Consider the following 22,181-nt stretch of genomic DNA (forward strand, 5'->3'; position numbering starts at 1 on the left):
CACACTTGCACGCAATAGAGGTTTTGGACTATCTAGTATATACCATTCATGATTAGGATACTTTTAGGAATATCCGAGACAGTTCTTCTAATATATAGTGGTAGTGGTTATTATCCATGAGTTGAGCACAGCTATGATGCTCTGCCGAGTCGCTGAACGACCAGGAGGGGAGAAACCCCCCTAGTTTGCTGGCATTCCCGGTACGTTTTCACGTAGGTTGTAATACTGAATCAGAATTCTACCTTCTATACCAATTCTCTTTTTTGGGCCTTCGCGTATAGGTATTAAAGTCTGGAGGAAGACCCCATGGAAGAAACCGATAGAAATCCGTAGGACACTCAGAGTATATGACGGCGAAGAGAAAAGAAGGGTTATGATCTTCTAATGTATATTATATATTTTGGATATCTTCTAGTCACGTGTCTGATTATTAGGATTTTCTGACTCAGACTAATTTCTGAAGCCGTCGCGTGTTGAGACCCCTGGCATTCGCTCCCCACTTGGTCCGAAGAAGGGGGGGGGGAGAGGATCACGGCAAGAAATTAGTCTACATAGTAGATAGTTCCTGGAAATGTGGACGAGGTAAAATAAAAGGTTAATCATATTTATAGCGCGGTCAATGATTGACGAGTAATGGGAGTTGGAATGGGGCCTGTCAGACTGTCAGAAAATGGAATCAACTGCCACTTTTAGCGGCGGAGGAATTTTTATGCTTTGCTGCGACCGCCACGGAATCCGGAATCTCCCGTTCAATGGATTGTTTTGTTTCCCTTTGTGAAATAATAATAATTCAGTGGTTTTCAGGGGGAGGATCGTACGATACTAGTAGGATCTAGCATGCATTCCATCGCAGTAGTCCCCTGCACACCCCTTGCAGGTGGCCCGACAGGTAGCAGGTGGAAGGAAGCTGCAGGTTTCCATGGAAGTATCAGCAGTATCTAGTATGTATGTATGTATGTATTGTGTGGTACGGGAGTAACATACACTATACTACTAGTAAAATGGTTACTCGGGATTCATTTTTGCCAATCAATCAATCGATCCATGCTAAACCCAGATGGTCACTAGTATTCCCACCGTTTTAAAATTAAACCCATTCGATCCTCCACTCGAACCACCTGGACCCTTTGGGTTGTCTCCTCCTCCACAGTCCACACAGTCCAGTCCACACTCTTAGAGTCCACACAGACACAAGTCCAGTCCTGTCCATTAATCGTCTTTCCATCGTGCCGTTGATCATTCATTCATTCATTCATTCACTTTCCATTCTTCTCTCTCTCTCTCTCTCTTCTCTCCTCTCTCATCCTCTCCTCTCTTCCTTTCTATCCCCGCCCCTTTCCCCCATTCTTCGATTTCCCTTTTGCCCTTCTATTTATTTATTTATTTATTTATTTCTTGTTCTATTTTCTCCAACCTACAGACTAGACTAGGGATCTCTCCCCCCCAACCTGCACGAAGCAATTGTTATCCCTGTGAAACATGTCTGCAACCTTTAGGGGGTGGAGACACGCGACCCCCCATTATTTGTTCCAATCCCTTCGCCCTTGTCTGCTCTCTCACCAAATCACCAGCATGCAACTCGTCTGTTTGGTGTTCTGATTCTTTTTTCGCTCCCTTCGACTTACCCACTACTGCTGCGCCGCTACTGCACCTCGTGGATGATTCTCATAACGTATACCGCACTTTTCTCCAGAATCCTTTGAATGCACCCCTCCACCCTGGCAAAAAAGAAATAAATACCAGGCTAAAAAAGCATAAAACCTGTTTTGTTTGCCCAACTGGTGGGTGACGCCATTGTATTTTTTTTTTTCTTTTATTCTTCTACACTTTTCCCTGTCGTCTGCACCTCCAATGCGCTTTGCTTTATAAGCCTCGTGGTGAACTGCTGAAACCGCCCTGTCTACAATAAAAATAAAGAAAGAAGTCTTCCCAGCCATGGCGATGGAGAAGCAGGATCATCAAGTGGTTGATGGCCAGCACCCGACACCCATGAAATTTTCCCGTTACCGTTCCGTGAGAAAAGCCGCGGCGAAACAGCCACCACCACCACCACTACCGCAATCCTGCCCCCTGCCCCCGCCGCTGCCCATCCCGCCTGTCGCTTCCGCACCGCCGTCGCATGACCAGCCAGCACTCCCCAATGGCTCCAGCCATGGCTCCAGCTCCGTTCAGAGGAGTATGTCGCGATACCGTCGCAGAGCTCCTACTGCGCAATCCGCCGATGCCGATGCACAACCTCCCGTCCCAGCCCCTCCTCCGGCGTATAAAGCGCAAGTCGACCCCAGTGCCAATGGAGGTCCTGTTCACCCGCACTTTCAGGACTCAGAGGGCGCCGAGATGGTGCGAATGCGAACCAAGCTGGCGAGCAAATTGGCCGCGCGCGAGAAGCGGCATCAGGAAAAACCAGAGGATGATGAGGCGGAGCGCGAAAGACATCGACAGAATGCGATGGATCGGCTGACCGGCGGCGAAGCGAAATCGGTGTCTATAACTCATTCAAAACCTGCGTCGCGCGATAGATCAGCCGACAAAGCTGAGGAGTATGCGGTTCGTCGTCCCCATAAGGAATCGGAGCATCGGAAACCCCAAGCTGGATCCGCTTCGGCGAGTCGTCGCGCGAGCATGGAACCAAGGCGTCAATCGATCAGTGATACAGCCACCCCAGCGCATCGCAGAAGTGCGCACGGCGATGCGTCAGCAGTCCCGGCGATTGATACCACGGTGCCTACTCAGTTCCCAGGGATTGATGCGCCGGTATCGGCTGTCAATGCGCGCGAGCGGCGGGTGCTGGTTCAATACCGCAAATCATCTGCGCGCATCTGCATCACCCCCTCCACATCTGCTCAAGACATTGTCGCGACTGCATTGGAGCAGATGGATGCCGGGGTAGACCCAGCAAAGTTCATCCTGGTGGAGTCGTTCGCGGAGCTGGGGCTGGAACGGCCATTGCGCCGCTACGAATACGTTCGGGAGGTGCTGAATTCCTGGACCCACGACGAACAGAACACATTGATTGTCGTCCCTGCAGCTAGTCTGGATGCGCTAACCCTGCTTGATGCGCGGAACGTGTCACTCGGTCCACCCGCGGATGTGACCTACTACATGTACTACTCGCAGCGGCCTCGCAAATGGGATAAACGCTACGTGACCCTCCGGTCCGACGGCCAAGTGACCGTCTCCAAGAAGGAGAATGCCCAAGATGCAACCAACGCTTGCCATCTTTCTGATTTCGACATCTACTCTCCTACCGCCAGCTACCTCGCGAACAATGTCAAGCCGCCCAAAAAGTTCTGCCAGGCTGTCAAGAGCCAGCAAAAATCCAACATGTTCCTCTCGACGGAGAATTTTGTCCATTTCTTCTCGACCAACGACCGCGAGACTGCCGATGGCTGGTACCGGGCCGTCCAAACCTGGCGCAGCTGGTATCTGGTGACGAAGCTGGGGGCAGGCCAGCCGGCGGAAGCAGAAGCCATGCAGCCGGACGAGACCCCATTCAAGCCCTTGCTGAACCCCTTTGAGGAACCAGCCAACGAGGTGAAACCGTCGCAACCCGCGCTAGAACGCGCCAAATCCACGAAGACCAAGGAGCTCTTCTCCCACAAGAAGAGCACCCGCGAGCGCGGGCCTCCACCTACGTCGTTCCCCAAGCTCCTCACCGGCGAGTCCGACCTCGCTACAGGCTCATCCTCGGATGAAGCCCCCTTCTCGGCATCCGGCCTTCTCGGCCGAACCTACACCATGCGCCAACGCGCATTGAAAGAGCGTGAGGAGCAAGAGAAAAGAGACAACGAAGAACTCATCAAACAAGGCCTGATCGGCACCATGGGCTCCCGCCACCCCAGCCGCACCAACACCATGACATCCAGTCACGGCCCAGACCCCAACCTCATGCGACGCACGCAATCCATGAAAAACAAACCCCTCGTCGACCTAACCCCGGTCTACCAAGAACCCCCACAACACATCCGTAAAGGCCGCGGCATTGCCGTGGAACCAGGACTGCCCCTAATCGACGCCGCCACGGGGCCCGAAGCCCCAGGAGGAATCCAAATACCCTCCGCCACCACCTGGCGAAGACCGCAGGTGCCGCCTGAACCGCCCATGCCGGAGGTCCGCACCCGCAATCGGTCCAACACTGCCCGCAGTATCAACAACCAACAGCGATACTATCATACCGCTCCGACCACGCCAACCGACGGGGAGAATCTGCGCAGCCAAGACGGCCCGTTCATCCCTAACAGTTTGTTGGCACGATCTACACCGCACCAAAATATCCAAGGGTCTCCGGTCGGCCATGGCGTGGCAACGGGGGATCGCAATGCCGCGAAACCCATGTTGGATATGTCGCCGGACAACCCGTTCGCAGAGGGGAGTTTGTTACGGGGGTTGTGAGGGTTGGATGACTACAGCTGTAAGCTGATTTACGATTACGATCGCATTGGATTGAGCAGGGCGTTATTTCTTTGTTAGTTTTTCTCGTATTGTTTGTGTTGGCTTGGCTTACTTTTGTCATTGGATTGACACTTCTTCTGTCTCTTCTTCTCTTTTCTTACTTTCTACCCCTATTCCCACTTTGTTTGTCTGTTTATGCTTGTTTGCTTTGAGTCACTCACATGAGGTGGATTTATTCTATCCCCTTTTGAGCGTGTGCATTCCAGCAAAATTAGAGATACCTTTAAGCTTGGCATAAGCTATTGATTTTGCCGAAGACATCATACATCCACATTCTTGATCTCACTTGTAGAGAAGGTATTTGTATACAGTCGTGTCTCAGAACCCTCGTAAACCGACCAATACACGAAAGACGAGACTATAACTAGTAATTAATGAAGCCAAATGAAATTCTTTGGTGCCCTTCCTAAATGACCACCATTTTACCTACTAATTGAATAGTTAGAGCGCATGAAGTGGTATACCCAGTACCATCTATCCTAACTGGTACATCAACATTTGTGTGCAATACATAAAATCGACCCCCTTAGACCCCCCAAGTCACATATGTAAGACTCAGTGTAATGTATGAAACCCATCTTCATCCCCGACATCTCCCCTCTCCCCATAGTATCGTTCTCTACTATAACCCCCAGCTTTTGCATCCACACAAAGATAGTACCAACGCGACACGAACACAACAACACTACATACCATAACCAATCATCTACCGTCCATCGAAGTTATCCCCGACACTGCTATCCTAAAACCACTTCGCGCATTAAAATTCTCCAATGGCACACTCCGAAAGGAGGAAAACGCATTTCGGAGACGGGGTGAAAAAGCCAAAGGCATAACAAAACCATGAGTAGAGGAAAGAAAAGATACACCACGAAACCCCCAAGTAAAAAAGAAAAGTAAGTAACAGCGAGAACTGTTCCACTTCAACCCTCCGGGCCCACGCAACTGTATGAATTCCTTGATCAATCGGTGACTTTCATCAGGAGGGTACGATCGAAATTCAAAATGGAAAGGGAAGAAAACCGCCCAGAGAATGTAGGTCTGGATCAGTCATGAAGTGATGTATATATATCACATTCTTTTGATCAGGAACGGTGTTTTGATAGTGGTTAGATCATCTGGAAGTACACATCTGTCTGGACCATCAATTCCCGGACTTTCAGTGTAGATTTCACCCGTGCTAGTAAGATAATAGGCAGGTCACGACAGTAGGGCAGAGGGTGGCTGTGTTTTGGAAAAATTGGTCATGAGTGGGCTTGTCATACACACCCATACATCAATACACTCCACATAGCAAAACCAAACCAGGAACCAGGAACTCAGAATAATGTTTATAATCCCTGCCTTCCCTATGATAAGGGTTTCGTCAATCTTGAAGTGTCCGAAAGTTGCAGCAACATCATACTAGCAGCAACATATAGAAAAGGAGGTAATGATGACATTTCTGCCCATGCGGTATAATAAGCGATCGGGTTCTTCTCCAGGATAAGTAATGATGTCCGTGATTGTCATATATTTCGAACCACAGATTATCATCCATACCATTTGCTCACGACATGGGGGATAGATCGCAAGGAAAGGTGGTATCAGACATGCTGAAAGGGTATAGACAGAATCTTCCCCTGTATTTGCCGAAGTATATCTTATATTCCTAGTGGTGTGTGGGAATGCTGCTTATCCATCTCTTTTTATATGCCGGCTGGTTTGTACACCACTCCCATGCTGTTTGCAGTTTTTCATCACGATGAACTGATTGTAAGGAGTTTGGTCTTATCATGAATACGAAATAGGTATTATGCGAGACTTCCTGCAGCGCTTTGTTTGACCTGGGTGCTCGAAAAGCCCACATTTGATCCTTGGCGAGTATGTCCGCCAGCTGTTGCGCGGAAAGGTTGTCGTTGGTTTGACACCTTTTCCAACTGATATACACAGTTCCTTTCATGAGTAGTTATGCAATATGCTCTTTTCCTTGTAACTCTCTGATCATCAAAGCTGCTAATTCGCAAGTTGGATAACAAAGAGCAAGAAAATCTGTCATCACTCATGAGGTGATGAAACCCGGAGATTGTAAGATGTAAGCATTCTCGCGACAATGGCCAATTTCTGTATCCTCGTTTGGAAACCTGAGAAGGAATGTTCTTCCAGTCTCATACAGATCAGCCCACGTCGACAAGAATGTCGATTCGCTGTCTTTTGTGTATCCTCCCACCATAACCCCATCCCCTTGTGTTGTTTCTTGTCATATGCAGACGGTCTACAGACTGCCCCGGAATCGCGTATACCCGCTGCTGTCTACTCGCCTTTGATTGGACAAGGCGCAATTGAAGAGGACGGTCGAGGTTTGAACAGTATTCCCCGTGCATGGAAGGGATATACACATCCCCACCCCATACATAGAGCCAACCGTCTATCTCGTGGTGGTCAAGAAAGGGAAACTCCACATCCGAAAGACATATTTGGTCACGCCCTATCGGCACAGGAGACACATCGTGATGACCGTTTTGTATGCCCGAAGCTTCATGGCTTTGAAGTGTATCAGGCCTGGATGCCCATCTTCAATTCATATGCACAGCCGATTAGCAGTATCGCCCAGACATCCTCAGAGATCACACGCAGCCAGACCATAACTCAGTATCATCCATATGAGATGAGAACGAAATTAAAGGGCAATTGGTCATGCTCTGCTGTCTTGGGACAAAAGAAGAAAGTTCCGAGAGCACTTAAATTTTAAGGTCCAAATACGATTGGAATCCGTGCTGGCGGACGGCGTACAGTCGCATCCGGGTGCCAACCGTGGTGTCTTTTGCATCACCCAGGAACTCGTATGGCGGAGTCGTCGAACTTATCATCGGGTCCAAGGATTAGTGGTTCGAACGGAACAATCGGACGAGCCTGGCTAGGCTGAGAAGATCATAGCTTGCGGTTTCTGGAGCGTTGATTTGAAACCCTCTCAAATCAAACAGACAATGGATCAGTGATTCTGTCCAAGGTACTCAGTGCTGAGACAAATACAGCCCGTCATCTTGATAGTTTCTTCCAGACAAAAGGACAAGACGATTGAACTCCTCATGTTGTTTCACTCAGATGGCACACACATGATATTTAGTACAAGAAGGTCAGGTATTGTGGGTGTATTGGGCCATTGGATTGGCGCCTAAACTTATACACACAGTCCAAGAGCAGCTTGAACCATGCTACTCTGAGGCGCTTCGTGATTTGTTCCGCCGTCTCTCATTTGGTGTTGCTTCACGATGTTGCAATAAAAGGTCGCGTGTTGCAACAAATTGAATACTTCCTGCCAGGCGAACATTCTGTAGCAGGAGTGTGTATTCGCTGGTGGCTTAGGGTGCATTGGCGTGCGAACTTTGAGAAGGAAAAACGTGATTTGGTCGTGGGATAGGCTGAATGGAGTAGTTTGAACTGGTTAGATGACCAGTGGATGCAAGGACGCTCGTGCCATGCGAATAGCATGTGCTGTTGGGATAGAATGCGATAGCAGGAGCCATTGTATGTTCTCCACCAGCAACGCTTAAAAGGGTTTAATCCATGGTCTACCAGTGGAGGCTCATTCAGATTGCGCTTCCGACCTATATATTATGGCAAACCGCCAGCGAAGCCAGCCTTTGGCAACAACGTCAGGTCACTGCAACATCATCCAGCCATGTACTAGCTCGCATGAAAGCCGTCAGTCTTTGGTAATGGTTGACCAAAGCAACCAGCTCTGATGCCTCTTGCATCGTGATCTTGGAGAGTTCTAGAGCCCCTTGCAAAATCCTTTGCCCTCGCTTGATGGTTACGATAGGGCCCGTGCTCAAATTGCCCATCTGTTCTCTTTCAGGTTGAAGCACACTCCTTCTGTCGGTTCCGATAATAGATTGGGTTCTTATCGGTGATTCCGTCTTATCCACCATCCATCATCAGACGGAGCAAACTTCTGTGCTCCGGATCTGATAATGCGGACATTTGATTATCGTGGATTTCTGCATCTAGCATACCGCAAGATTAGACCCCGGATTTGCTGCTGCTCTCACGCCCTCTGGTGAGGAAATAGCGAACTCGCACAGAATGGGTATTCTTGTCCTGGGCAGTGTGTCATTGCGACGAAAGGAAACCCGGTGTGACGCTATAGTGTCCCAGGTCCCACTGTTTCTATGGGCCACGTGGTTAGCAAGTGAGTGAGCATTGAGCGCGATACAGTGGCGTACTTGTGGTTCCGAAGTCAACTCTGATAACTCTACATATCGGCAAAAGTTCGAGCCTTCCGGAGAGTGTGCCCCGCATATTAAAGAAGTATCCGGCTTTTAGGTGGCGGCATCGTATGATACAGAAGGTACTGCTCTTGCGCCCCGTGGCTATAGCCGGTGAAGTCAGTGCAATCATCCGTCATCTGAACCAAGGCCACGCCGGACTCCCGGGGTGCCACTGTCGATCGAGGTGGCAGAACCGCTTAGGAAGCGCGGGTTTTCTGGTCAGCTCTACAGCCTTCGACTTGAGTGGCTTCGTGGTGTAGAACCCCATGAACACCGAGTTGATATCATCCACAATACTATTGCGTCAAATTAGTTTCGACTAAGTATACCGTTAGCTGTGTCAAAGTCTGAATTTATCGTCTGTTATGGAAGCTGGAAGACGAACCAGGTGAGGAACTTGCTGCGTTGTGGCCCCAAGTGAGTTCCTTTTGGCCAGATACAGGGGCGCTTGTCCAGAGTGGCAATGAACTTTGTCTCTCTAGAGGGCACTTCGTGCAGCTGCAGCATTGTCAGTGATGTCTATATACGTCAACGATGGGGGTGTAATTACCAGCCGCCCTCTCATCTCACGAAAGAGCATACAACAAGGCCCGAGATTTTTAGGTCCAGTGATAGAGAATATAGATGTCTTTCGCAGTCTTGCTATATGAAGAAGACAGTCCTGAGGGTTCTGTGTTGTTACTGAACGGGTTTTTCCACCAATGGTATCTAATGGATCTGGAATATTGTTGTCAGGACATAAACCTAACAGTCCGAGGTTCATCGACGTTTGTTGGCACCTTTAATGCATTCTGCCAGGTCCATACGATTTCTTTCAACGTAATTAGTTTCCCATAAGGTGAGCAGACAACTGCAGTCTTACTGGCGCTGCCAAACCCAATATCCACTTCGCCGATTGACATGTGCTAGTATTGTCCCTCCAAGGTCACACACAGTCGTACTCTCAGCCAACCAACAGAACTGAACACCGACATAGCCAATGTCGGAGATGTCACCCAAGAAGAGGAACAACATCATCGTTCCTCCGCCTACATCACAAAAGCAGATAGACGTCTAACCGCAATCACTTCAAAGCAAATTATTGAGTTCCTGAATATGTAGCACCGGCCATTCGTAGAGGATCAGACAGGTGAAGTGCAAGCTACATCCGTTCAGAAGCATAGGACAACCACTGGCTTGACCGATGACCCCAAATGTTCAACCCAAGCCAAAGGCAGCCGCGATGTCTGGTGAGGCATAACTCGCTGCAGCGAAAGCTAGTTCCCCCAATATGTCGCCCGAGGTACATGCAAGAAGACATCTTCAGCAGATGCCTACGCCATGGGCGCATCGGGTTCGCTGTTACTGTCACAACCAGGGGAATTCACGGTAGCGATTAGAGTAGTGAGGATTGTAACCCAGTCACTTTACTCGGCCTCAAGGACATGAAGATGACCGAGGAACGGTAGCTCAAGAGGACCAGTGCATCCGCATGAATACAGCTGACTTCGGAGACCATCAAGATTGGAGACCGCACGACGCAGAATGGAATCCAACGTAACTGACTTGTCAGTGTCGCTTCGTCAAAAATTGACTCGATGTTCTCTCGGCAGCCCTAGTCAACCTCGAGCGGCGCAGGGGAGCAGACTGTATCCGGCGAAATACAACAGGCTCAGTTGAGTTGTGTCTAGGTCAATCGGTTCTGCAGTCGGGCCACGCCACAGTAAAGATGGCAGAGTGCATTGAGCATCCAGATGTATTCCAAGCAAACAGTGTGGCAAGGCCATAATGTTATTACGCCACAGGCTCATTGAGAAAGACAACCGAGACGGCGTCGAGCGGTATCTGATGTAGGACGATACCCTCTGTAGAAGACAAGACATGATGTGCCTGCTCGGCGTTGTCTACTGACAAGAACTTGGTAGAGTCGGCCTGATGTTTCCGATACGCCAACAGCATTGGGCTTTTTGAAAAATTCGTGATTGCAGAAAAGCCACACTGCCAATGCACGAAGAACAGTGATGTCAGTTGTTGAACCCCATAGCTTGGTTTTCCTGTCTATGACAGATTGTTAATTCGCAGTCTCTGAGTTTGATAGATGTGGATTCACCATGTTGGAAGACAGCTCATATCAGATAAAATCCTGTATCAAATCCCATGTGCGTGGGACACGCCATTATCAGGTTTTGTCCATATCTTGGCTCTTCTCATGCGAACAACCCCACCCACTGCAGCTGCTATGGGCTATGGAATCATGATGAAGGATAGGAAAGAGAATAAAAGAAAGGTATACATATATAGCGATGTTGGCTGTCAATTTTGGTAAACGAAATGACATAAGGAGATTGAGGAACAATCAATAACAAAGCAGTATATAAAATAGTACATGACGTGGGTAATGTGTCCGAACAGAGGATGGCACCAGCAAAGACACACCGTCGAGATGAGAGACAATGACTATCCACCAGAATATAACTAGAAAGCAAGCGATCAGAGAGTCTGTAAATGGCACCCCGATAAGCAAGAACAGAGTAAGACCCCTCGCCACTGATATGTAGACCTGCTTGAACACCGGGTCCAAGTGTGCCACCCCCGATGTCTCTTAAGAAGCCTGATTTTGCCATCGATCTTAGCTACTGAGCCTTAGCCATTTGGCTAATTTCCACACCAGAGCTGCAATATCGAGGCTGCTGCCCTGCCTGCTGGCAGCTTCAAGACATCCACCAAGATCGCATGAGGGAGAGCGAGGAATGGTGGAGCAATCGTCGGCAGATATACATAGTATGGAGACTGTGCCAGGATGCGTATGTCGCCGATGGCTTCGAACAGACATGTATAACGCGAGTTTCATCAACAAGGGGAGAATAAATAATTCAGAGAATCATGGTATATATTATATAGACGATGAGAAGTAAAAAGAGAACAGACTTGTCGACAATCATTCTCTAAGATGAAGCTATTCATATATATAGACATCCAACACAGCTTCAACTACCATCACTCTTTAACAAAACCTCCATCATAATCATCATCCCAGCATCCCCAAACCCAACAGATCAGTCTAGACTAAACATCAGACCACCATCCCTCACACCAAAGCAAACGAAACTCATGCATCACAACCAGGCTCAAAGGCCACTCACAAAAACTCAATCCAACATCTCACCAACAAACAAAAATCAACCTCCACCACCGACCACGACAAGGATCCCCCTAATCCACCCATCAGATCACACCTGTCAGAAACGGCCAGTTTGCCCCTGCAGCTAAACCAGAGTAGACTAGACTAGCTGCAGCTTGTCCCATCCTTCCCTGTGTCCCCGACAGGGATGGCAGCGCCACACGACAAACAGATGTCTCAGACAGCGGAGAATTGCAGCATGTGTCCTGTCCGTGCTCAGTGACAGTGGAAATGACAGCTTGGCTAGCTTGAATGCAGAATTTGAGCCATCAAATTTTCTTATCTTCCCACATTGTGTGTTAAATGAATCAGTATGTTGGTGAGTTGTTTGTTTCAGTTGGGTGGCAATGGCAATGTGTAGAATAATGTGGGAGTAGTAAATTAAATTCTTCGGATGGAAATACCGAGAAATTCGATTGTTCCACAATTGAGTTTAGGTGCGGTCCGCAGGGTTGGTATGTTATGTTGTGTTTGTTTTGTTGCCTGGGCTTTTTAACGGGGTGAGCATTTTTGCTTTTTGTGGCTGATTGAGATGGGAGATGGGGAATGTTGAAGGGGGATGGAGGGATGAGGGATAAGGATAAGAAATAGATATGTCGCCCCTTCCAGTGACTCCTATTGTTGACATTCTTATCCGAGACGCTTCATTTTCCCTACAGACATTCTACCCTTATTTCAAAAGAAAGTTCAGTCTCAATATGTATATATTAAATCGCAATATAAAACATTACGAATTAACGTAATTAGCTAAATACAATCGAACGCAGGTATCATCATGCAAATAATACCGAGTCCATTTCTGGACCGCCGGTAGAATGTATGTATGTATGTATGTATAGAAGAAAGAATGAAATCAAGCCACAACAGGCCACCCATCAGTCCAGGTGAGCGTGTTCCAGCCGAACTGGTAGTCGTCGACAGCCAGACCAATGTTCTTGTCGGCATAGTGGTAGTAGACGACGATACCGTGGCTGGTGGTGTTGATGATACCCCTGCAATTGATCGCTGTTAGCATGCTTCCCATTTGATGTGTGACAAGCCACAAAGACAGGGGGGAAATGATAGTAGGGGTCAACTTACTGTCCACCAGGGCCGTAGACATAGTCGTGGCTGGCCAGAACGGTGGTTCCGCCGCTGTTAAGACATGAGACGCCATCCTTGTCAACCTGCAGGTAATATTAGCATTTGCTTCATTTCCTTGAATATTGATGATTAGGTATGGCACTTACAAAGTTACCCGTTCCAGTCTTGGATCGGCAAACGACAATGCGGTACTCATCGCCCTGGGCAGGCAGGGAGGTCGTGTATCCCTGAGCCGTGCCGGACGAGAAGGTGAGGTAGTAGTAGCCTCCGTACTCGTACATGTAAGAAGCCTCGATGGCGTGGTTACCCGATGCGTTGTAGGCCAGGTTGGTGGGGCTGCTGCTGCTGGCGGTAAGGGAGTCGGTCATCTCCACTTGGTAGAGACCTTGCCAGTAGGAGCCGAACTGGAGGTAGGGAGTGCTGCCAATGGTGATCCAGTTGGGGTCAATGGCGTTGTAGGGAGTAGACGACGACGAGGTGACACCGATCTCGCCATGGTCGGTCCAGGAGTCGGCTTCCAGGGTGGTGGAGGTTGCAACTCCAATGGTGGAAGACCGGCTGCCCAGAGTAGAGCTAGCATAGTACATGTAGTAGGTGCCATCTACGTAGTGTACGTCCGGAGCCTGCAGGAATGTTAGTACTGCAGATGGCAGGGGTAAAGTCAAGGGCCTGTCGGTGTCATACCCAAAGGTTGGAGGCATTGCCCACTGAAACGATAGATCCGTCAGGCAGTGCATACCCGAGATCAGTCCAGGGACCAGTGATAGCGCTGGCAGAGGAGATATGGATGCCACCTCCTGTCGAGAAACGAAAGTAGGTTCCGTCCGACACACGGCGAATGACATTGGGGTCGTGAGCCCAGCAGGTTCCCGAGCATGCACCCGGGTCTGAGTAGGCGTTGACCAACGCTACACAAAGAAGCAAGACAAACGAAAGCATAGCGGCTAAGGGGGAATCCTCCAAAAGGGAAAAGAAGAAAAAGGAAGAGGAGGGTAAAGGGAAATGGAGGAGGAGAAAAGGAATTGCTGTTTTCAATTCAGCCAGGATACATTGTCAGTCGAGGGAAGGGCCCTTTATGTACAAATAGTTCGGCCGGTATACATCGGGCCTGTCAGTACAATGCTTGCAGAAAAGGTAGTAGCCTTGCAAGTAAGGGCCACGCTAGAGATCCAGCTGAGCTTACGCATGCATTGACCTTCGGGTCATTCTCGTAAATGAGGTAGACTAAAGTCGAGCGATAGTAGGTGTCGACTCCCTTGCTGCAGCGGCCCAAACCAATCACGCCTTCGGAAATAGCTTTAACTTTAGTCGAAGCGACTAGTTGTTAGTGACGACAGTGCTCCATGGGATGTAGTATATGGCTCATTTCTAATGCCGATTGTTTGCATCGACGTGGAGCCCGTGGCTGAATGCCCGGATGGATCCAGGGCAGGGTTGAGAACCGGCCAGACCTAATCCGTCGGTTACGGGGGGGGAGGAAAATCAGGCAACGGAACAAAGCCACTATCAGAGAGAGAGAGCAACCAAGACAACTGCAAGATTTCCCCCGCGTTCGTCGTAGCGAGGAACTGAAAAAGCAAATACGAAATAATGCATAATAAAAGAAAACACCAAAAAAGAAGTAAAAAAAAATTAACTAGAAGAAAATATTACGGGCTAGGCAAAGTTTAGGGTATATCCTTAATGTTAGGCACCTGATCGATCGGCTGGTCTTCATCACATTACCCTTTTGGGACCCCATGACTCCTCAGGCTCGCTGCGTCCGAGAAGTGGTTGACCTCGGATTTCGGGTCTCGAAGAAGCAAGAATCTACTTGGACCATTCAGGAGAGTCCCCTGGATGAGTGGGTTGGTTGGTCCCAAGTAAACGAGGCAATAAATGGCCCTTACTATAAATTTTGGGTACAGTGGTTATCCTCGGGCCGCCTCACCCGTGTCAACTCTTAACATGGACAAGAATGTGTGGCTTAAATCAAGTAGTAAACAAAGTACTACAATCAGCCTCTTAGTCTGCCCTGGCAGTCCTTCCCCCCCATATCCCCTTTCACCATCATAGCGTCATCCATTCATTCCCGGCCACATCCTCACCCCCACAAATGCTTGGCCTGACGTGTCAATCAAAGCGCACTATAGGCATGGTGTGTGAGAGTGAGTGTGTGCCAAAGGCCACAACTTGGAGGTAAAGCAACCGGGCTCTCCGCACCCGGTGATTGGATGTCTGCATACAGATGACGGGCTGAAGGGGAGATTTGGTCGGGTTAGTCTCCTTAGTCTCGCCCAGAGCTCGGCCTAGTGGGCGCCTCCCAGGCATTTCGGAAGGCCATCGGTCGATCATGGACCTCCCTGCCCAATAGGACTCGGTCATCCAGTTGGGAGTCCGTGAGCATGGGCGGAACCACCTTGAAGCTTGCCATTTACATCGGGATGTCGTGATGGGGATCCCCAGATCTGATGATTCATGGGGGTCATCTAGTCCGTCGACTAACAGCAGTAGCGTCTTGTCAGTACTTCTCTGCTAGACTATCTCGAGGATCCTCCGATCAATGTCTCCGCTTGCTAAAGACAACCGCAGTACGGAGTAGATGAAGAATGAGTGCCGTTGGAGACGACAACAAGTTGTTGCTACCACGTCGAAGCCGTCTCCGCCTCCCCCCTTGCATGTTATTACCAGGATTACTCCATCCACTGCTTGGGTATTTCTGCATCTGTTGGATCGATCTAAGTGAATTAATTGCACAGCCGTCGACTAAGATTTCGCCGTTCAACATTGCTAAAAATCTCGCAGCCTTGCGATCCCCATTATGTAATCCGGGGGGTTCCCCTCCTCTTGGTTCTCCTCCTTTCCCCGAATGCCGTCCCAGTGGTTGCAGTTGCCATGTGCCGAGAACTGACCGGATTTTGAGATCAGACGGTACCATGATCGTCTCACGAGGAGAGTTGTGGGAGCTGTGGTGGTACTCCTGAGATGGCCAGTCGGTTGATGGTGCGACCTGCGCTAAGGATGTCGTGACTGGTCCAAGTCACGGCAGATGGGGGAATAGAGAGGAGAGAGAGAGAGAACGCGATAATAGCAAGCAACACGGAACCTGGTCTATATGCGCAAGAATTATTAATGTTTGCTGGGTTGTCAAATTCGAACAAAGAACCAAGACTAGCTATGCGACTTTTCTTTTCTTTTCTTTATTATTTTTTTCTTCCTTTTTTCTTTTTCTTTGGTTTTTGTTCTAGAGGATCCGCTCTCGTGTTTTTTTCTGCTAATCGCTGCAAGGAGGCCCAGGAAGAAGTAATGATGACCGCATGCAGCTACGAAGAAGACTAGTACTGACGGAGAACTTCTCACCGAATCTCACGGAGTCAGACCGGATTGCGGTGAACAACGCATTGCGATACTTGATTACTTGCGATGCGGAGATTACCCAAGTGCCTTAATGGTGGTGACTATTCCCCATCGCAAGCAGGAGTTGCAACGATAAGTAGGGATTGCGTCTTCTGGAGGATCTCCCACTCGTTCCAGGGACGGCAGCGGATGGGACGGTTTTCCGCGGTGGATAATGGCCGTTCCTCCATTACATGCATGGACCTTTTCTCATATGATAGTGTCGCGGTGGAGATCTGTGGAGGGTGGGTTTTGGCTATTCTCCGAAAACAACATCGGCGGTATGGCTTGCGGGATGGGCGCAGTTGGGCTTATCGTGTTTGCGTTTCCGGAAATTTCCCTTTCAGGAGAAAGAGGGGAGAACTTGGAAGAGCGAGAGAGAGAGAGAGAGTTAAAGGGGTGAGTAAAAGGCAGAAAAGAATTGGACATGTTTTCGATTTGACTTTACAAGAGACTTTGCAGCGATCTTGTTTTTGGGGCGTAACAATCGATCGACGGGATCTGAGATGGCTGAGCCTGAGCCACGGTAGTATTCTGCTGCGTAACGCGACCACCCAGATTGCTGCCGGAGATAACTGGCATCCATGCTATATCCGCTGCTGGAATAGAGAACGGCTATCTCACCCGCAACCAGCTGAAGTATACAGACCAGACATCAAGCTTTTTTTATGTTGTTCGTATAAACTACAACGTAACTACGTTAACTATTCCCCAATCCTTTTCAAAAACAGCCACGGCGTAAGCCATCCGTCCTCCGTGGCCATACTAGCCTGTCACACGACACAACATTAAGCAAGACAGATAGCCCGATCCAACCCACAAGAAACATATTATACCATAGAAAATCATCAACCAATAACTAACCACAAACCACAATACCTCCTGATCAACCAATACAAACAGCATCACCCATCTCATCTATTTTAAGCACACACAGCACAGACACCCAAGCAAGGGACACATCAATTACTCGAACTCAACTGTCACTTTCTACGAACCCCTATCAAAGTATACCATATCAACATCCGATCCGATCCACCACACATAACCAGCACACAAGAATAGAACTCTCCTATCCATGGTACTACGTCCAAAGAGAAAAGTCAAGTCTCATGCATCCTGCAGGGGTAAATGAGATCTCTCACCACCACCAAAAGCCAAGTCAAGTAAGTAATCTGCAGAGAGAGGTCGACACGCGTCCAACACATGGTTGTGGCTCCTTCAAGCTTCTTTTACCCCTGACGATGAAAACCTTGAGCGAGGCGCGTTCCTGCAGTAGTTGTTTGTCTGTGGCTGCTGTATGTAACGTAAGAGATGACTAGATAGGAGAGATGGTACCTGGCAGGTAGGTAGGGTGGTGATGGGCAGTGGCGAATCCAGTAGATCATAAGCAGTATACCCGGTATAGCGTATGTATATTATAGCTTTCTGCCTCGTACGATGAAGGAGATGCCTAGCAGAGACACATACAGTACTCCAGAACCTATAATCCCTTCATCATGAGCAAGGAGTGAGTGAGTATACACCCACCCCCCTAGACAACCAAGTCCAATATCTCTTCCCCATCGCCACCTCAAAACAACGACCCAAATACCCAATATCCACAAAAGAACCCCCTAATACCCACTCCAAATACCACACCCGACTCTCCCACCCTCATTATACCCAAATACACCCCCAAAATCCATCCTGGTGAGTCCCGATGCCAACCGGACCGCGATGACGCGTCCCCCGTCGACACATCACGAATCAGGTTCCCACGGCCAAAAATAAGCAAATATGATACGGTGATAAATATATCTTGCAGATGTAACCTTAGTATTATTATAATGTTATTTTGTGATTTGTTTGCTTGTTCCATGGTTTGGGTTTTTACATAAGTAGATCTTTTGTGTTAGATGGATTAATTATCTTATAGTTTTGTATCCGGGTTTGTCGGGTTCGGGTCGGGATAACTATTTTTTGTGTACTGTATGCATGAGTGGATAGCTACTATTGGGAGGCTTGCATGTGTTAGTGGTTATGGTTTGATTAAGGTGCAGTTTGTTGTATGTTATTTTTGATTGTATTAATAGTGTATGTGTGATGACTGTGCAGTAGCTTTTTAGATTTTGATGGATAGTTTGTGGATATTGTTGTTAGTTTATGATGAATGCAGTGTGTGCATTATGTAGAATTCTAATGTAATGATGATCAAGAAAATGTTACTATTTTTAATAGTGATTTAGGCTTAGTTTTGTTTTGTTGGTACTTACATTGTGAATCGTTGTGTTTGCAGAGAAACTAGTCGCTATGTTATTTTGTGAGACTTGTTCGGATAAGGCTTGGATTTATACTATGAAGTCGAACACGTTTACTGTGTACATGTGCGAAGGGAGCTTAGGTATGTATCCCATCATACAACATGGATTGACCTGTAAAAGTACCATTCCAGCCTTACTATATTGCTTTACAACTGCTCTCCTGTCTAAGCTCAACGCTATCTGCTTACACTGTCTAGCGTATATCTCGAGCAGTTAACAAAGAAAACCCCATCTCCCCAACATTTTCTCATAGTCTAAAACCGGGCCCCGGGTAAACACTGCATCGGCTAAGCTATATTCCCATGTCCACTACAAGTTTCATCAAGCAAGATGTAGTGACTTTCATCTACAGTACTACTTCGTCCACCATCCCCCCAGTAAAACCATACTAGCGATTCCCAGCCGATGCAATAAGGACCAAGTCATGGACATTAGTACCAGCATACAACAATCATCATGCTCGGATACGAACTGTCAAACTTCGGACACCCATCACGCCATATGCAAAGCCAATCAACTCAGCTGCCGTGATTGCATGTTCATGCATGCAGGTATGCATCATCCAATACATTCGAACTAGTAACTCCTTGGACTAAAAAAGCATTTCGTCTCGATATCTATTCATTACTTTTGATCTCCTGTCAAAGAAAAGGTATGTCTGAACTCCGCTTGGATACTATCAATAGTGGAGGAAACCTACATAAAGTGGCGGTGTATGAACGGGGACATATTAGTCCAGCATTATCTATCGTACAATTTACATAGACTAGTAGAGGCACATCTTTTGAAGTCATGGTTGTAAGATGCATTGGCATCAGTCCGGTTAGTTTATATTGACTGAGGAGAGTATCGAGGTTAATTAACTCTGAATGTTAGGGAGATTGAACAGGTATCAATCAGCACTAGTAATCCCGGATCACCGGACCCAAAGAAGCACGTGGGAAGAGAACTAAGCTAGATTTAGCCAATAAAGTAATATAGTATATTCTGCTATGTTTCGCTATAAGTGGCTGAAAAAAGGGTCTAGCACTAAGTACCCCTACCGCGAGAGGTAGGCTGAAAGGTGCTCATAATCTCCTTCTAATTACTGTTACTTTGCTATCAGGCTTATAGCATATACTGCGATTGCTATCTAAGAGCAACCGAGTCTCATAGTCAAGGCACTACGAGATTTCCTCAACTCATATTTGTTCTTAATTAGCTTGTCTATATCTTGGTGTACTCAGGTTATTTGCGACTCCCAGCTGAAGATGGGGGTTATACTCTTGGCAAATGCTAGTGTTGTCTTTGAATGTGTCATATTAAACGGCACACGGCTCTCTGACTGGGTGAGAATATGTCCAGATGCTTTTTGTTCATTTCTTTTCCAGATGGAACTAAGGAAACGATGATGTACACCGATCGATTGTTACTTGACAAAGGGTACCTGATTACTCCGCAATCTCAATCATCAGAACAATCTTCTTATTGGAGGTTCGTAACTGTCATGTATCCCTCTCTATCTATCTAGGATCAACAATCGCCATCCGAGTCATTCGCATCAGCCATTACCTCATTCTCGATACAAAACTATAAACGTAGCCAACAAAGAAACGAACACGACAAAGTTCTATACCCAGCGAACTATCTAACTGGCCTGATATACTTTGAAGCTTGCAAACTCCCAGTACGCCTGAGTGAAGTTGCCAGGGTTGCTGCGAACAAAACTTTCGCATGTGCCCGGGCAGTGATACTGTTCCGTATAGAATGCCTTGTTACCACCGAGCTGTCCGCAGAGATCGATGTTGGCAATTATACTTTGATTTTTGAAATGAGATGGTATATCGCAATGAGTATTGGGAAAGTCAGCCAATGCAGTCCCCCATGTCGATGGGTCTGGCGTGCCGCTCGAGTTCGAGATGTCGTCGGGGATGGAATCTCGTGAGAAAAACCAAGCTCGGATTCCGGCATCCCGTAGTTCCAAAGCGTAAACCTATCGCCGTCAATACTATGCACTGTATGACTTATGTGTCATAATGGGAGACTTACCCCGCCGCCATTTTCATTCATTTCTTGTCCGTACGTCCTTGGCGAGCCTTGTACGCCACATCCAGCATTGCTATGTGTGCTGTTGTCGCAGGTCACGTAATTGGGCGTGCCGGTCTCCTTCCGCTTGACATTCATTTTACAACCGCTGGTTGTATGCAATGTAACGGCATTTCCCTCGGTGGCCAGGTTATTTGTCTCAACCACGTCAATCTCCCCGTTCTCGGGCCAATTGTAGGTATCAGTTAACCACAGTGCTGGCCACAGGCCACAGCCGTAAGGCGTGTGGATGATGTCGAAGATGAAGAGTCCACTATCGTAACTTGTTTTTGATTCCAGACGCACAGACTGTCTCCCTTTGGTTGCATTCTTGTTGGAGGTATCCACCTTGAGCACAACGGAGTCTTCGCCAACATAGGTCAGATTCAAAGAGTTTGATGTTGACTGGTTGACATATCTATACAGCGTTAGCTGATACCATTGAGTCAAGGATTGGGATAACCATACTGGACAAACCCATCAGTGGGGTCCTCGTCAGAATAGTAGTTGAAGCGATCAAAAAACGAGTTGCCCGAATACGTGTCCACCAGCTTGTAATCGAGCTTGGAATAGTCGGGATAGCTTTTCTTTTTCGTCCCTTCGACTGCACCAACAACGACCGCAATGATGATGACAATAATGACGGCTGCGATGATCAACCTTTTCCGTAGCGACCAGCCGCGAGGGTCGTACCAGGAATACTGCGCGACCGTCCGCTGCGGTGGTATAAACTGTCCGGATCCTGGCGGAGGGGGTGGCCCTGCATGACCGAGATCATCGTCTAATTTGGGAAGCTGACTGGTGGCACCCCCATACCTGCTGTATTCAGTGCCGGGTGTATAGTACTGCTTATCGGCCATGATGGCCAAAGCTTATCGGACAGACAGAAAGGGAGAAAACGATACGATTATAATAAAACGATGCGTATCCAACTATACTCCTAGTAACGAATGTATGTAGCTAGTAGAATTGACAACGAGAAAGTTGAGGAGATGAAAATGAAGTCGCCGGGCGGGATGGTGTCATAAAGATCTGCGAGTCAGACTGGCGTTACCTTAACGATCATGGCCTGATTAGGCAATCAGCAGTCGCAACCGGGAAGTAGTAATCTTGGAGCAATTCTATATGCGGAGGTTGCGTCCACAACTGTGCAATGTGTTGAGAAGAAGACGGGAACACCAAGATAAGGTCCAAACAATGAGATGGCTGGTTTTAGGAGATGACTCTAACTGTCTCTGCAGCTCAATGCTGGATCATCGATAGGCAAGGAACAATTGCGTTGTCTGAGATATTTCCAGAATCAGCAGCGTATGTTCTGTTTGCACGGTCCCTGACGACGCTTGTCTCAGTTGGGAAGGTGACCCCTGGACCCTGTCCAGCAGCTTAGTCACCTCCATGACCATGACAGACATTCAAGAAGTTGCTATAACATATAGCAGCTGTGGAAAGAAAAGATATTCTGGTTTAAATAGTTATATAGAACCGGTTCTAGCT

General features: G+C 48.0%; 3 protein-coding genes across 3 annotated transcripts; 1 reads left to right on the forward strand and 2 right to left on the reverse strand.

Moving 5' to 3' along the window:
- Window positions 1-1,683: 1,683 nt before the first annotated feature.
- Window positions 1,684-4,511, forward strand: BO79DRAFT_49637 (uncharacterized protein). Its single transcript, XM_025689339.1, has one exon. It carries the CDS (start codon window positions 1,936-1,938, stop codon window positions 4,390-4,392), a length of 2,457 nt encoding a protein of 818 aa, XP_025535791.1. The 5' UTR covers window positions 1,684-1,935; the 3' UTR covers window positions 4,393-4,511.
- Window positions 4,512-12,575: 8,064 nt separating this feature from the next.
- Window positions 12,576-13,973, reverse strand: BO79DRAFT_247811 (arabinan endo-1,5-alpha-L-arabinosidase). Its single transcript, XM_025685671.1, has 4 exons — window positions 13,630-13,973; window positions 13,092-13,568; window positions 12,943-13,028; window positions 12,576-12,854 (listed from the first exon to the last, which is right to left on the reverse strand). The coding sequence occupies exons 1-4, from the start codon at window positions 13,882-13,884 to the stop codon at window positions 12,716-12,718; spliced, it is 957 nt and encodes a 318-aa protein (XP_025535792.1). The 5' UTR covers window positions 13,885-13,973; the 3' UTR covers window positions 12,576-12,715.
- Window positions 13,974-20,099: 6,126 nt separating this feature from the next.
- On the reverse strand, window positions 20,100-21,691 carry BO79DRAFT_201802 (glycoside hydrolase family 16 protein). The gene is made up of 3 exons (XM_025681607.1): window positions 21,156-21,691; window positions 20,652-21,105; window positions 20,100-20,595 (listed from the first exon to the last, which is right to left on the reverse strand). The coding sequence occupies exons 1-3, from the start codon at window positions 21,545-21,547 to the stop codon at window positions 20,251-20,253; spliced, it is 1,191 nt and encodes a 396-aa protein (XP_025535793.1). The 5' UTR covers window positions 21,548-21,691; the 3' UTR covers window positions 20,100-20,250.
- Window positions 21,692-22,181: the final 490 nt, after the last annotated feature.

Source organism: Aspergillus costaricaensis, assembly GCF_003184835.1.
Source record: "Aspergillus costaricaensis CBS 115574 unplaced genomic scaffold BO79scaffold_35, whole genome shotgun sequence".
Taxonomy (NCBI): domain Eukaryota; kingdom Fungi; phylum Ascomycota; class Eurotiomycetes; order Eurotiales; family Aspergillaceae; genus Aspergillus; species Aspergillus costaricensis.